General features: G+C 48.9%; 1 protein-coding gene across 1 annotated transcript in view; it reads left to right on the top strand.

Moving 5' to 3' along the window:
- Positions 1–14,145: 14,145 nt before the first annotated feature.
- The window catches only part of LOC138770988 (uncharacterized), a 28,294-nt gene continuing 25,795 nt past the window's right edge, over positions 14,146–16,644 (top strand). Inside the window, exon 1 of the mRNA XM_069950369.1 lies at positions 14,146–14,543. Coding sequence (XP_069806470.1) covers positions 14,303–14,543 — 241 coding nt within the window. The 5' untranslated portion in view covers positions 14,146–14,302. The remainder of the gene's footprint in view (positions 14,544–16,644) is intronic.

The raw sequence follows: 16,644 nt of genomic DNA, 5'->3' as shown, positions 1-16,644 counted from the left end.
ACTGCCCCCTATAGACACACATATAAACTACTCCTATACTGCCCCCTATAGACACACATATAAACTACTCCTATACTGCCCCCTATAGACACACATATAAACTACTCCTATACTGCCCCCTATAGACAACATATAAACTACTCCTATACTGCCCCCTATAGACAACATATAAACTACTTCTATACTGCCCCCTATAGACAACATATAAACTACTCCTATACTGCCCCCTATAGACAACATATAAACTACTCCTATACTGCCCCCTATAGACAACATATAAACTACTCCTATACTGCCCCCTATAGACAACATATAAACTACTCCTATACTGCCCCCTATAGACACACATATAAACTACTCCTATACTGCCCCCTATAGACACACATATAAACTACTTCTATACTGCCCCCTATAGACAACATATAAACTACTCCTATACTGCCCCCTATAGACAACATATAAACTACACCTCTACTGCCCCCTATAGACAACATATATAAACTACTCCTATACTGCCCCCTATAGACACACATATAAACTACTCCTATACTGCCCCCTATAGATACACATATAAACTACTCCTATACTGCCCCCTATAGACCCACATATTGAATTCATGGGATATTTACATTGAACTGCATTGAGGGATACATGTGATGGTGGGCTGTTCCCGGGGGGGGGGGGGGGGGGAGGGATACATGGGATGGTGAGCTGTCCCTGGGGGGGGGGGGGGGGGGGGATACATGGGATAGTGAGCTGTCCCTGGGGGGGATACATGGGACGGTGAGCTGTCCCCGGGGGGGATACATGGGATGGTGAGCTGTCCCCGGGGGGGGGAGGGATACATGGGATGGTGAGCTGTCCCCGGGGGGGGGGGGGGGGGGGGGGGGGAGGGATACATGGGATGGTGAGCTGTCCCCGGGGGGGGGGGGGGGATACATGGGATGGTGAGCTGTCCCCCGGGGGGGATACATGGGATGGTGAGCTGTCCCCGGGGGGGATACATGGGTTGGTGGGCTGTCCCCGGGGGGGGGGGGGAGGGATACATGGGATGGTGAGCTGTCCCCGGGGGGGGGATACCTGGGATGGTGAGCTGTCCCCGGGGGAGGGGGGGGATACATGGGATGGTGAGCTGTCCCCGGGGGGGGGGGGGGATACATGGGATGGTGAGCTGTCCCCGGGGGGGGGGGGGGGGGGGGGATACATGGGATGGTGAGCTGTCCCCGGGGGGGGGGGGGGGGGATACATGGGATGGTGAGCTGTCCCCGGGGGGGGGGGGGGGGGGGATACATGGGATGGTGAGCTGTCCCCGGGGGGGGGGGATACATGGGATGGTGAGCTGTCCCTGGGGGGGATACATGGGACGGTGAGCTGTCCCCGGGGGGGATACATGGGACGGTGAGCTGTCCCCGGGGGGGGATGGGAGGGATACATGGGATGGTGAGCTGTCCCTGGGGGGGATACATGGGACGGTGAGCTGTCCCCGGGGGGGTGATACATGCAGTGTCGGACTGGGTACCTTGGGCCCACCAGGGAAACTGATTCTAGGGGCCCACCCTACATACAAAGACACAACCAGCGCCAAACCTTTAACATTAGTACAGCGACTTTGCATAAACCCGTGTATGTTACCAACGATGCATGCACATTGCCAGTCACATATGCAATCGTTTAGTGGCACCATATGCAAACAGCATAGAATGTTTAGAATGTTTTTTTTTTTTTTAAAGGGAATTTCTCGTCTGCAGAAATTCAGTTCACTGCTGTGTGCTGCATGTTAGCAGGTGAGAACACCCCTTTAAAGAGGATGTACCACCAGGTACATCCTCCTGAATTTAACACACCGATAGAACGGCGCCGTCATGAGGAACCGCGGCCCGGTTCCTGTGTATGGCGCCATTCTATCCAGCGGTACCAGGCCGTGCTGAAGCACTGGAGGTCAACCGGCCCGCCCCCAGTGGGTGGGAATTCCCTGCCCTCTATGAAGAGGCTCCAAATCAAATCATCCGCTGCAGATCCAGTGTGTGTTAAGGCACCCTCAGAACATTTTTTTCATGTGAACAGGAGGACCTAATGCACAAAAAGCATGACATCATATATACACCCACCCCACACACACACATATATATACGCACACACATCACACATGTGTATAACATACAGTGCATGTCATTATATACATTAGTGATGTCACGAAACCCAATTTTTGAGTTTAATACCAATACCAACTTTTTTATTTTGATACTTGATACCATTTCGGTACTTAGCATATAACCCCCATAATAATTCAATATAATGCTGCCCCCCCCCCCCCCCCCCCCCCCCCCCCCCCCCCGACTGCAGATATAATGCTCCCCAATTTTAAGACTGTTCAAAATTGCTGTATTCTGATTGCCATAACTTTTTTAATCTTTCAACCTGTAGGGCTGTCTGAGAGTTATTTTTGTGCACCATGGTCTGCAGCTTTTCGGTACCGTGTTTGCATGTACAGTGGTGCCTTGGATTACGAGCATAATTCGTTCCAGGACCGCGCTTGTATTCCAAATCCACTCTTTTATACCAAAGCAAATTTTCCCATAAGAAATCATAGAAATGCAGACAATTGGTTCCACACCCCCAAAATAATGATTTATTATTCTGAATAACATGTAAAACAGATGAAACAAACATTCAGAAATAGCAGAATATGTGATATTATAAGTTACTGTACAGTAATGGAGAGGATGGGAAACACAAGGGCTGACAGAGACTGCAGAGAGCATGAAGGAATGAGCAGGGCAGATGTGGGCAAATACATGCAGCGCTCACTGTCCGGGGAGAGAGGGGTTACAGCTATGGAAAGATTACCTCCACAGGCTGACACACAGTATAGTATGTTGGGGGTAGCAGTAGTATGGCGGACACACACACACACACAGTATAGTATGTTGGGGGTAGCAGTAGTATGGCTGACACACAGTATAGTATGTTGGGGGTATCAGTAGTATAGCTGACACACAGTATAGTATGTTGGGGGTAGCAGTAGTATAGCTCACACACACACAATATAATATGTTGGGGGTAGTAGTTGTATGGCGGACACACAGTATAGTATGTTGGGGGTAGCAGTAGTATGGTGGACACACAGTATAGTATGTTGGGGGTAGCAGTAGTATGGCGGACACACAGTATAGTATGTTGGGGATAGCAGTAGTATGGCGGACACACAGTATAGTATGTTGGGGGAAGCAGTAGTATGGCGGACACACACAATATAATATGTTGGGGGTAGCAGTAGTATGGCGGACACACACACACACACACACACAGTATAGTATGTTGGGGGTAGCAGTAGTATGGCTTACACACTGTATAGTATGTTGGGGGAAGCAGTAGTATGGCGGACACACACAATATAATATGTTGGGGGTAGCAGTAGTATGGCGGACACACACACAGTATAGTATGTTGGGGGTAGCAGTAGTATGGCTGACACACACAGTATAGTATGTTGGGGGTAGCAGTAGTATGGCTGACACACAGTATAGTATGTTGGGGGAAGCAGTAGTATGGCGGACACACACAATATAATATGTTGGGGGTAGCAGTAGTATGGCGGACACACACACACACACACAATATAATATGTTGGGGGTAGCAGTAGTATGGCTGACACACACAGTATAGTATGTTGGGGGTAGCAGTAGTATGGCTGACACACACAGTATAGTATGTTGGGGGTAGCTGTAGTATAGCTGACACACACACAGTATAGTATTATGGGGGTAGTACTTGTAGTTGTATGGCTGACACATAGCACTAGCATTGTTTATTGAGGATAGTAGTTGTATTGCTGACACATAGCTATACAACTACTATCCCCAATATGCTATACTAGTGCAATGTCAGCCATACAACTACTATCCCCAATATACTATACTAGTGCAATGTCAGCCATACAACTACTATCCCCAATATGCTATACTAGTGCAATGTCAGCCATACAACTACTATCCCCAATATACTATACTAGTGCAATGTCAGCCATACAACTACTATCCCCAATATACTATACTAGTGCAATGTCAGCCATACAACTACTATCCCCAATATACTATACTAGTGCAATGTCAGCCATACAACTACTATCCCCAATATACTATACTAGTGCAATGTCAGCCATACAACTACTATGCACAATATGCTATACTAGTCCTATGGCAGCCATACAACTACTATCCCCAATATACTATACTAGTGCTATGTGAGCCATACAACTACTATCCCCAATATACTATACTAGTGCTATGTCAGCCATACAACTACTATCCCCAATATACTATACTAGTGCTGACACAGCCATACAACTACTATCCCCAATATACTATACTAGTGCTGACACAGCTATACAACTACATGCTGACACATAGGACTAGTATAGTATATTGAGGGTAGTAGTTGTATTGCTGATACATAGGACTAGTATAGTATATTGAGGGTAGTAGTTGTATTGCTGACACATAGGACTAGTATAGTATATTGAGGGTAGTAGTTGTATTGCTGACACATAGGACTAGTATAGTATATTGAGGGTAGTAGTTGTATTGCTGACACATAGCACTAGTATAGTATATTGAGGGTAGTAGTTGTATTGCTGACACATAGCACTAGTATAGTATATTGAGGGTAGTAGTTGTATTGCTGACACATAGGACTAGTATAGTATATTGGGAAAAGTATTAGCTGTAGTGGGGAGAACCTTCACCTCCCAGTTCAGCCCTTACACATTACACACCATCCTACATAATGTTGACATAACACACATATTTGCACACACATAAGCACACTCACCCTTCATGAAGAGCAGGACAGGTGTGCAGGAGATGTATGTGGAGGGATCAGAGAGCTGCATGGTGTGTGCAGACAATCCCTACTGCCCTCCCCTTCTGTCCCGACCGGAGAGCTGGATACTGGAGGCCTGTCTGCTCTGGGGGAGCTCCACATGCAGAGACATCACCCAGCAGGAGGCCTTCTGTTACAGGCCACCTGTCATAGCTGCTGCAGGGGGCCCTCTCCCCTCCGGCTGTGTCCCCACTGAGCAGCCAGAGAGGAGGAGGTGGGGGAGGGGCCGGGAGAGGAGAGAGACACCGCGCTCCACATTACACTGCTGCCTGTCACCATGGTCACTGCCCGGCCCATACACCTCATACATATACATATACAGAGGCAGTGACCAGGTGACAGGACTCTGCAGCTGCAGGGAGAAATGTACCGCATATGGGGCCTTGAGCAAATAAACGGGAAGCCTCCTGTTAAGGGGCCCACCAATAGGGAGGAAGGGGGAGGGGCCCACCGGGGGTTTCCCCGGCTCCCCGGTGGCCCAGTCCGAGGCTGGATACATGGGATGGTGAGCTGTCCCCGGGGGGGGGGGGGGGGGGGGGGGGGGGGGGGGGATACATGGGATGGTGAGCTGTCCCTGGGGGGGGGGGGGATACGTGTGATGGTGAGCTGTCCCCGGGGGGAGGGATACATGGGATGGTGAGCTGTCCCCGGGGGGGGGGGGGATACATGGGATGGTGAGCTGTCCCCGGGGGAGGGGGGGGATACATGGGATGGTGAGCTGTCCCTGGGGGGGGGATACATGGGATGGTGAGCTGTCCCCGGGGGGGGATACATGGGATGGTGAGCTGTCCCTGGGGGGGATACATGGGATGGTGAGCTGTCCCCGGGGGGGGGGGGGGGGTTTACATGGGATGGTGAGCTGTCCCCGGGGGGGGGGGGGGGGAGGGATACATGGGATGGTGAGCTGTCCCCGGGGGGGGGGGGGGGATACATGGGATGGTGAGCTATCCCCGGGGAGGGGGGGAGGGATACATGGGATGGTAAGCTGTCCCCGGGGGGGGGGAGGGATACATGGGATGGTGAGCTGTCCCCGGGGGGGGGGGGATACATGGGATGGTGAGCTGTCCCCGGTGGGGGATACATGGGATGGTGAGCTGTCCCCGGGGGGGGGGGGGGGGGGGAGGGATACATGGGATGGTGAGCTGTCCCCGGGGGGGGGGGGGGGTTACATGGGATGGTGAGCAGTCCCCGGGGGGGGGGGGAGGGATACGTGTGATGGTGAGCTGTCCCCGGGGGGAGGGATACATGGGATGGTGAGCTGTCCCCGGGGGGGGGGGATACATGGGATGGTGAGCTGTCCCCGGGGGAGGGGGGGGGATACATGGGATGGTGAGCTGTCCCTGGGGGGGGGGGATACATTGGATGGTGAGCTGTCCCCGGGGGGGATACATGGGATGGTGAGCTGTCCCCGGGGGGAGGGATACATGGGATGGTGAGCTGTCCCCGGGGGAGGGATACATGGGATGGTGAGCTGTCCCTGGGGGGGATACATGGGATGGTGAGCTGTCCCCGGGGGGGGGGGGGGGGTTTACATGGGATGGTGAGCTGTCCCCGGGGGGGGGGATACATGGGATGGTGAGCTATCCCCGGGGAGGGGGGGAGGGATACATGGGATGGTGAGCTATCCCCGGGGAGGGGGGGAGGGATACATGGGATGGTGAGCTGTCCCCGGGGGGGGGAGGGATACATGGGATGGTGAGCTGTCCCCGGGGGGGGGGGGGGGGGGATACATGGGATGGTGAGCTGTCCCCGGGGGGGGATACATGGGATGGTGAGCTGTCCCCGGGGGGGGATACATGGGATGGTGAGCTGTCTGGAGCCGGTATTACAGTGTTATATCAGTGTTTCATCTAGCAGTGCCAGGTCAGTGCTCCAGTATAGAAATCCCCAGGCAGGTGTTCTGATAGACAAAGGTGATGTGTGTTATATACAGGAACTAATAGTGACAACCAGAAGTACCCAACCCCCAAGGAAAGTCCCCGTCCAGGACATGACACTGCATACAGGTGAGGGATAGGGGAAGCATTGTGCCACCACACAGGAGAAGAGGGAAGCTGGATGTGACTATAGATCATATCGAGATCAATGGATAGATGATTGTTCCACTTCCTGCACTGTGGAAACTGATTTAAAGGGTCCCGGTCATTTGAAAAAACACACATCAAAAGTTTTGATCAGTTAAGGTTAGGGATACTACATGTCCTGTACTGCTGTGTGTCCAGTATCTCCTCTCTACAGTATAGTGTGATACTACATGTCCTGTACTGCTGTGTGTGTCTGGTATCTCTTCTACAGTATAGTGTGATACTACATGTCCTGTACTGCTGTGTGTGTCTGGTATCTCCTCTCTACAGTATAGTGTGATACTACATGTCCTGTACTGCTGTGTGTCTAGTATCTCCTCTCTACAGTATAGTGTGATACTACATGTCCTGTACTGCTGTGTGTGTCTAGTATCTCCTCTCTACAGTATAGTGTGATACTACATGTCCTGTACTGCTGTGTGTGTCTGGTATCTCCTCTCTACATTACAGCCAGTGGCGTAGCTATAGGGGTCGCAGCGGTCGCCATGGCGACCGGGCCCCTACGCTAGGGGGGCCCGCACGGCCCCCCTTGCCACTTGTCTCTGAGCATCCCAAGAAGCTGCGGCCGCGCAGCTTCTCGGGATGCACTGATCGCTTTGATGTTCCGCCCGCACATTGTGCGGGCGGAACATTAAAGCGATCAGAATACAGGAGCAGGACCTGTCAGCGTCCTGCTCCTGTATTCCCTCCCATAGGCTGCCGGCACTTCATACCAGCAGCCTATGGGAGGCCGGGCCGTGACCTCTCCGGCAGGCGTGATCATGTGACGTCATCACGCCTGCCGGAAGTCCCGTCCCTGCGGCTCGCAAGATGGAGCCCAAAGAGGAGGAAGAGCTGCTGCCTGCAGCCACAGCGCGGATTAGGTGAGTAGGATGTTTGTTTTTATAGGGGCACCTCTGGGGGCATTATTAGTATATGGGGGCACCTCTGGGGGCATTATTAGTATATGGGGGGCACCTCTGGGGGCATTATTAGTGTATGGGGGCACCTCTGGGGGCATTATTAGTGTATGGGGGCACCTCTGGGGGCATTATTAGTATATGGGGGGCACCTCTGGGGGCATTATTAGTATATGGGGGGCACCTCTGGGGGCATTATTAGTATATGGGGGCACCTCTGGGGGCATTATTAGTATATGGGGGGCACCTCTGGGGGCATTATTAGTATATAGGGGGCACCTCTGGGGGCATTATTAGTATATGGGGGGCACCTCTGGGGGCATTATTAGTATATGGGGGCACCTCTGGGGGCATTATTAGTATATGGGGGGCACCTCTGGGGGCATTATTAGTATATGGGGGGCACCTCTGGGGGCATTATTAGTATATGGGGGGCACCTCTGGGGGCATTATTAGCTTATGGGGGCACAGCAGGGGATCCTACATACAGGGGGCACAGCAGGGGATCCTACATACAGGGGGCACAGCAGGGGATCCTACATACAGGGGGCACAGCGGGGGATCCCACATACAGGGGGCACAGCGGGGATCCTACATACAGGGGGCACAGCGGGGGATCCTACATACAGGGGGCACAGCGGGGGATCCTACATACAGGGGGCACAGCGGGGGATCCTACATACAGGGGGCACAGCGGGGGATCCTACATACAGGGGGCACAGCAGGGGATCCTACATACAGGGGGCACAGCGGGGGATCCTACATACAGGGGGCACAGCAGGGAATCCTACATACAGGGGGCACAGCGGGGGATCCTACATACAGGGGGCATCCCACACAGCGCAGTTACTTTGGGAGCCTACAGGAGGGAGAAAGGGAAGGAAGTTGCTAGAAATGTGCGGAGCCTAAATTGTTTGTCTCGCAGGTTCTGAAAAGATGAAACGTATCTGGAAGAAATCATCCTGGAGGTCTGGGCCGGATGGAGAGGAAAAGGGAAAGTGACGCCTCAGATCAAAGAAGACGTCACCTGTGAGTCCCTGTATGACGGTTTTCTTTTTTTGTAGAACATTATTTAGTAGGGGCGCCCCGAGGTGACAGCTACATTATCTGTACTCAGAGATATCACTGTTATCTGTGCTGTTACATAGGACTGCAGGTGACATCTACATTATCTGTGCTCAGAGATATCACTGTTATCTGTGCTGTTACATAGGACTGCAGGTGACATCTGCTACATTATCTGTACTCAGAGATATCACTGTTATCTGTGCTGTTACATAGGACTGCAGGTGACATCTGCTACATTATCTGTACTCAGAGATATCACTGTTATCTGTGGTGTTACATAGGACTGCAGGTGACAGCTACTACATTATCTGTACTCAGAGATATCACTGTGTTATCTGTGCTGTTACATAGGACTGCATGTGACTACTACATTATCTGTACTCAGAGATATCACTGTGTTATCTGTGCTGTTACATAGGACTGCAGGTGACATTTACTACATTATCTGTACTCAGAGATATCACAGTTATCTGTGGTGTTACATAGGACTGCAGGTGACTACTACATTATCTGTACTCAGAGATATCACTGTGTTATCTGTGGTGTTACATAGGACTGCAGGTGACATCTACTACATGATCTATACTCAGAGATATCACTGTTATATGTGCTGTTACATAGGACTGCAGGTGATATCTACTACATTATCTGTCCTCAGAGATATCACTGTGTTATCTGTGGTGTTACATAGGACTGCAGGTGACATCTACTACATTATCTGTCCTCAGAGATATCACTGTGTTATCTGTGGTGTTACATAGGACTGCAGGTGACTACTACATTATCTGTACTCAGAGGGATATCACTGTGTTATCTGTCGTGTTACATAGGACTGCAGGTGACATCTACTACATGATCTATACTCAGAGATATCACTGTGTTATCTGTGGTGTTACATAGGACTGCAGGTGACATTTACTACATGATCTATACTCAGAGATACCACTGTGTTATGTGGTGTTACATAGGACTGCAGGTGACTACTACATTATCTGTACTTAGAGGGATATCACTGTTATCTGTGGTGTTACATAGGACTGCAGGTGATATTAGGTGACTTCTCCAGGTTGCAGAAGTTCAAACTTAATCGTGCCCTGCTGACAGTTTATTATGGGAGTTGTAGTTTTGCAGCATGTGGCTCTTCAGGTTGCAGCACTACAACCCCCATCGTTTCCAACTGGCAGTTTATGATGAGAGTTGTAGTTTTTCAGCTGGAGAGTCAAAGATTGGAATACAATGATTAGACAATAACACAGTACAGTCCATTAACTATAGGGGGCAGTAGTGCAGTACATGAGGGGGAGGCAGTGACAGGGCATTAGAACATGGTGGCACATTAGAGTAATTGGATATAACGTTAGATAGGACTTTGCCTGATCGGGTGAGATGTCCTGTACTGCTGTGTGTGTCTAGTATCTCCTCTACAGTATAGTGTGATACTACATGTTCTGTACTGCTGTGTGTCTAGTATCTCCTCTACAGTATAGTGTGATACTACATGTCCTGTACTGATGTGTGTGTCTAGTATCTCCTTTCTACAGTATAGTGTGATACTACATGTCCTGTACTGCTGTGTCTGGTATCTCCTCTCTACAGTATAGTGTGATACTACATGTCCTGTACTGCTGTGTGTGTCTAGTATCTCCTCTACAGTATAGTGTGATACTACATGTTCTGTACTGCTGTGTGTGTCTAGTATCTCCTTTCTACAGTATAGTGTGATACTACATGTCCTGTACTGCTGTGTGTCTAGTATCTCCTCTACAGTATAGTGTGATACTACATGTCCTGTACTGATGTGTGTGTCTAGTATCTCCTTTCTACAGTATAGTGTGATACTACATGTCCTGTACTGCTGTGTCTGGTATCTCCTCTCTACAGTATAGTGTGATACTACATGTCCTGTACTGCTGTGTGTCTGGTATCTCCTCTACAGTATAGTGTGATACTACATGTCCTGTACTGCTGTGTGTCTAGTATCTCCTCTACAGTATAGTGGGATACTACATGTCCTGTACTGCTGTGTGTTTCTGGTATTTCCTCCCTACAGTATAGTGTGATACTACATGTCCTGTACTGCTGTGTGTTTCTGGTGTTTCCTCCCTACAGTACAGCGTGATACTACATGTCCTGTACTGCTGTGTGTCTAGTATCTCCTTTCTACATTACAGCGTGATACTACATGTCCTGTACTGCTGTGTGTCTAGTATCTCCCCTACAGTATAGTGTGATACTACATGTCCTGTACTGCTGTGTGTGTCTGGTATCTCCTCTCTACAGTATAGTGTGATACTAGACACACACAGCAGTACAGGACATGTAGTATCACACTATAATGTAGAGCGGAGATACCAGACACACACAGCAGTACAGGACATGTAGTATCACACTATACTGTAGGGGAGATACTAGACACACAGCAGTACAGGACATGTAGTATCACACTATACTGTAGAGAGGACATACCAGACACACACAGCAGTACAGGACATGTAGTATCACGCTGTAATGTAGAGAGGAGATACCAGACACACACAGCAGTACAGGACATGTAGTATCACGCTATACTGTAAAGAGGAGATACCAGACACACAGCAGTACAGGACATGTAGTATCACACTATACTGTAGAAAGGAGATACCAGACACACACAGCAGTACAGGACATGTAGTATCACGCTGTACTGTAGAAAGGAGATACTAGACACACACAGCAGTACAGGACATGTAGTATCACACTATACTGTAGAAAGGAGATACTAGACACACACAGCAGTACAGGACATGTAGTATCACACTATACTGTAGAGAAGATACTAAACACACACAGCAGTACAGGACATGTAGTATCACACTATACTGTAGAGGAGATACTAAACACACAGCAGTACAGGACATGTAGTATCACACTATACTGTAGAGAAGATACTAAACACACACAGCAGTACAGGACATGTAGTATCACACTATACTGTAGAGGAGATACTAAACACACAGCAGTACAGGACATGTAGTATCACACTATACTGTAGAGAAGATACTAAACACACACAGCAGTACAGGACATGTAGTATCACACTATACTGTAGAGGAGATACTAAACACACAGCAGTACAGGACATGTAGTATCACACTATACTGTAGAGGAGATACTAAACACACAGCAGTACAGGACATGTAGTATCACACTATACTGTAGAGAAGATACTAAACACACACAGCAGTACAGGACATGTAGTAGTGGACACCATGTGAGGGCGGCTTCATCTTATATTTCTGGGACCCTTTGTGTTCTTGGGGTTGTCCTCATCCTTCTTCCTTCGGTGAGTGGAGTATATACCAGAAAGTTTTTTATTTTGGTCTCATCTGACCACATGACCTTCTCCAATGTCTCCTCTGGATCAGCAAGGTGGTTTCTGGTGACTGGCTCTTCCTGTGTAGTTCTCGGCTGATTCCCGACCTTTATCACAATCATCCTTACCGCATGAGGTGAGATCCTGCATGGAGCCTGAGGAAGATTGTGTTTGCTTCATTCTCTAATAATTGCGACAACAGTTGTTGCCGTCTCACCAAGCTGCTGCCTATTGTCCTGTAGCCCATCCCAGCCTTGTGCAGGTCTACAGTGTTTGTCCCTGGTGTCCTGAGACAGCTTTTTAGTGTTGGCCATGGTGGAGAGGTGTGAGTGTGAGGACAGGTGATTATTATACAGGTGATCAGATGACACAGGTGCAGGTAATGAGGGCGGAGGGGGAGGAGCTTCTTATAGAGACACTGACAGCTCTGTGAGAGGTAGGATACCTGCTGGGCGGTCGCTGACCAAATCCTTATTTCATGGAATAAAGTTCTGAATAATTCTTTATAAATCCTACAATGTGATTATCTGGAAGGTTCTATAGATTCTGTCTCTCACAGGTGACGTTACCGACCAGAAGTATTTACACAACGCTCCATTCTGTGTGGGTGGTCGGCAGCGGGTCGGATACTTATTACCCCCACCCCCCCACCCCGTATAGACAGATGGGAGACCTGTATATTGTATAGATGAGATATATAGGAGACGTGTATATTGTCTGTATATAGTATAGATATATAGGGGATGTGTATATTGTCTGTATATAGTATAGATATATAGGGGATGTGTATATTGTCTGTATATAGTATAGATATATAGGGGATGTGTATATTGTCTGTATATAGTATAGATATATAGGGGATGTGTATATTGTCTGTATATAGTATAGATATATAGGGGATGTGTATATTGTCTGTATATAGTATAGATATATAGGGGATGTGTATATTGTCTGTATATAGTATAGATATATAGGGGATGTGTATATTGTCTGTATATAGTATAGATATATAGGGGATGTGTATATTGTCTGTATATAGTATAGATATATAGGGGATGTGTATATTGTCTGTATATAGTATAGATATATAGGGGATGTGTATATTGTCTGTATATAGTATAGATACTGTATATAGGGGATGTGTATATTGTCTGTATATAGTATAGATATATAGGGGATGTGTATATTGTCTGTATATAGTATAGATATATAGGGGATGTGTATATTGTCTGTATATAGTATAGATATATAGGGGATGTGTATATTGTCTGTATATAGTATAGATACTGTATATAGGGGATGTGTATATTGTATAGATGGAGCAGATATATAGACTGAGCTATATCTATACAATATACAGGCCTCCTATATATCTCATCTATACCTATACAATATACACATCCCCTATATATCTATACTATATACAGACAATATACACATCCCCTATATATATATCTATACTATATACAGACAATATATAGGGGATGTGTATATTGTATAGATGAGCTATATAGGGGATCTGTATATAGTATAGATATAGATGAGTTATACTGGATAGTTGTATAACGTTTCCTTAGTGAAGGATAAGCTGAGGCTGAGAGGTTTGTGTCTCCAGTCTCAGGATCTCTTCTCCTTCTTCTCCTTCTTCTCCTCAGCATCATCTCAGGACCTCCTCTTCTCCTCTTCATCTCTTCTCCTCTTTTCCTCTTCCTCTTCTTCTCCTCCTCTTCTCCTCTTTTCCTCTTCTTCTCCTCCTCCTCCTCTTCTCCTCATGACCTCATCTTCTCCTCTTCATCTCTTCTTTTCCTCTTCTTCTCCTCCTCTTCTTCTCCATTTCTTCTCCTCTTCTCCGCGGTGGAGTGGCGGCTCATGGGTTTCCCCTCTGTGGTTAATGATTTTGGGATTGCAGAAGTAAATAGAGGAGGGGCGGCTGGTGCTGGAGGAGGCTGCAGAGGAGGCACCAGTAACACCAGTCACACCAGTAACAGCAGCTGCAGTCTGTGCCCCACTCATCACCAATGTCTCCTCCAGCCGGGCAGATGGGCAAGAAGAAAAACCCAATCAAGAGAGTGCTGAGAACCCTGAGGAGCCTGCATGTGTCTCCCCCCGAGGGGCGCCCCCTCCTGGCCACCAGAGAGCGCTCCCAGGGAAGCCAGTGCCTGACCCGACTCCGGGAAGGTTTAACCCTTCAGGTGCCCATCACCAACTATAGAAAACGGAAGAACAAAGTGAATGAGGTCGGTGACTCCGCATCTGGAGGTACGTGGGGTGGTTACAGGGTATACAGGGTCGGCCGCCATGTCCTTAAAGGGGCTCTCTGATTCCACAGAACAAAAACGTAATCCCAGTATAAATGAAGACTTGGTGGAATCTATCTCCATCTGTAAGATCTCCGCTTGCTGTCAGTGAATGATCACGTATACTGACCAGAGGTCACAGCTGAGGGTTTGTTACAACTGCATCCAGTCTAGACAATGCTCTGCGAGCTTGGGCTGATGTGTGCAGATGACAGAGCATTGCCAAGATGGGATCCACCGTATCCCCTTACAGGTTAGATACCTGCAGGATTGCTGCCTCTGAGTGTTCTCATTCATTGTCAGCAAGCAGAGGGATGGGGATCTGTGTATATATAGACCCTTTTGTATATATGTCCCCTGTATACAGACGCCCTGTCGCTTACTATTGTGTCCCCGTCACTGCTGCTTATTACTGCTGTTATTATAGCCATGTAGTCATAGGAAAACTGAGAAAACTCCTTCCTCTCCGGAGTGCCCCTTTAAGGGGTTGGCGATGTCTCTTTTACAGGTGTCCCCAGACCTCCCCCTCTATACTAGACGTTACGGCCGGAGGGAACGGACACAGTTGACTCAGTAGTTTCTCTGACTGTTCTCGGTTTTCATCCTGACTCAGATTTGCAGCGTCACACTTTGCATGAACACCTGTCAGTAACCGCACTCTAACCGAAAACCTCATGGGGTGTGGGGGTAACCGGTGTGGGGGGGTAACCTGTGTGGGGGGGTAACCTGTGTGGGGGTAACCGGTGTGTGGGGGGTGTGGGGGTAACCTGTGTGTGGGGGTAACCTGTGTGTGTGTGTGGGGTGTGGGGGTAACCTGTGTGTGGGTGTGGGGGTAACCTGTGTCCAGGGGTAACCTGTGGGGGGGGGGGTGTGGGGGTAACCTGTGGGGGGGGGGGTGTGGGGGTAACCTGTGTGTGGGGTGTGGGGGTAACCTGTGTCCGGGGGTAACCTGTTTGTGGGGGTGTGTGGGGGTAACCTGTGTGGAGGTTGTGGGGGTAACCTGTGTCCGGGGGTAACGTGTGTGTGGGGGTAACCTGTGTGGAGGTTGTGGGGGTAACCTGTGTGGGGGTAACCTGTGTCCGGGGGTAACGTGTGTGTGGGGGGGTAACCTGTGTGGGGGTTGTGGGGGTAACGTGTGTCCGGGGGTAACGTGTGTCCGGGGGTAACCTGTGTGTGTGTGTGTGTGTGTGTGTGGGGGGGGGGGTAACCTGTGTGGGGGTTGTGGGGGTAACCGGTGTGGGGGGTGTGGGGGTAACCTGTGTGGGTGCCCACCTCCAGACCAAAACCGCACTAATACTACCCAGCTATAAATGACTACTTATAATAGCATTACTGTACTGTATACTGCAGCATCTGCACCGTATATACTACATCTAGGGTAATACACACAGTGATGTCACAGTACAGGGGGGATTATACACACAGTGATGTCACAGTACAGGGGGATAATACACAGTGATGTCACAGTACAGGGGGGATAATACACACAGTGATGTCACAGTACAGGGGGGATAATACACACAGTGATGTCATAGTACAGGGGGGATAATACACAGTGATGTCACAGTACAGGGGGGATAATACACACAGTGATGTCACAGTACAGGGATAATACACAGTGATGTCACAGTACAGGGGGGATAATACACACAGTGATGTCACAGTACAGGGGGGATAATACACACAGTGATGTCACAGTACAGGGGGGATAATACACACAGTGATGTCACAGTACAGGGATTATACACACAGTGATGTCACAGTACAGGGGGGATTATACACACAGTGATGTCACAGTACAGGGATAATACACACAGTGATGTCACAGTACAGGGGGGGATAATACACACAGTGATGTCACAGTACAGGGATAATACACACAGTGATGTCACAGTACAGGGGGGATAATACACACAGTGATGTCACAGTACAGGGATTATACACACAGTGATGTCACAGTACAGGGGGGATTATACACACAGTGATGTCACAGTACAGGGATAATACACACAGTGATGTCACAGTACAGGGGGGGATAATACACACAGTGATGTCACAGTACA

This window comes from Dendropsophus ebraccatus, chromosome 13, assembly GCF_027789765.1.
Source record: "Dendropsophus ebraccatus isolate aDenEbr1 chromosome 13, aDenEbr1.pat, whole genome shotgun sequence".
Taxonomy (NCBI): Eukaryota; Metazoa; Chordata; class Amphibia; order Anura; family Hylidae; genus Dendropsophus; species Dendropsophus ebraccatus.
The sequence above is the reverse complement of the archived record's forward strand: the minus strand, read 5'-3'. Positions and strand labels throughout refer to the sequence as shown.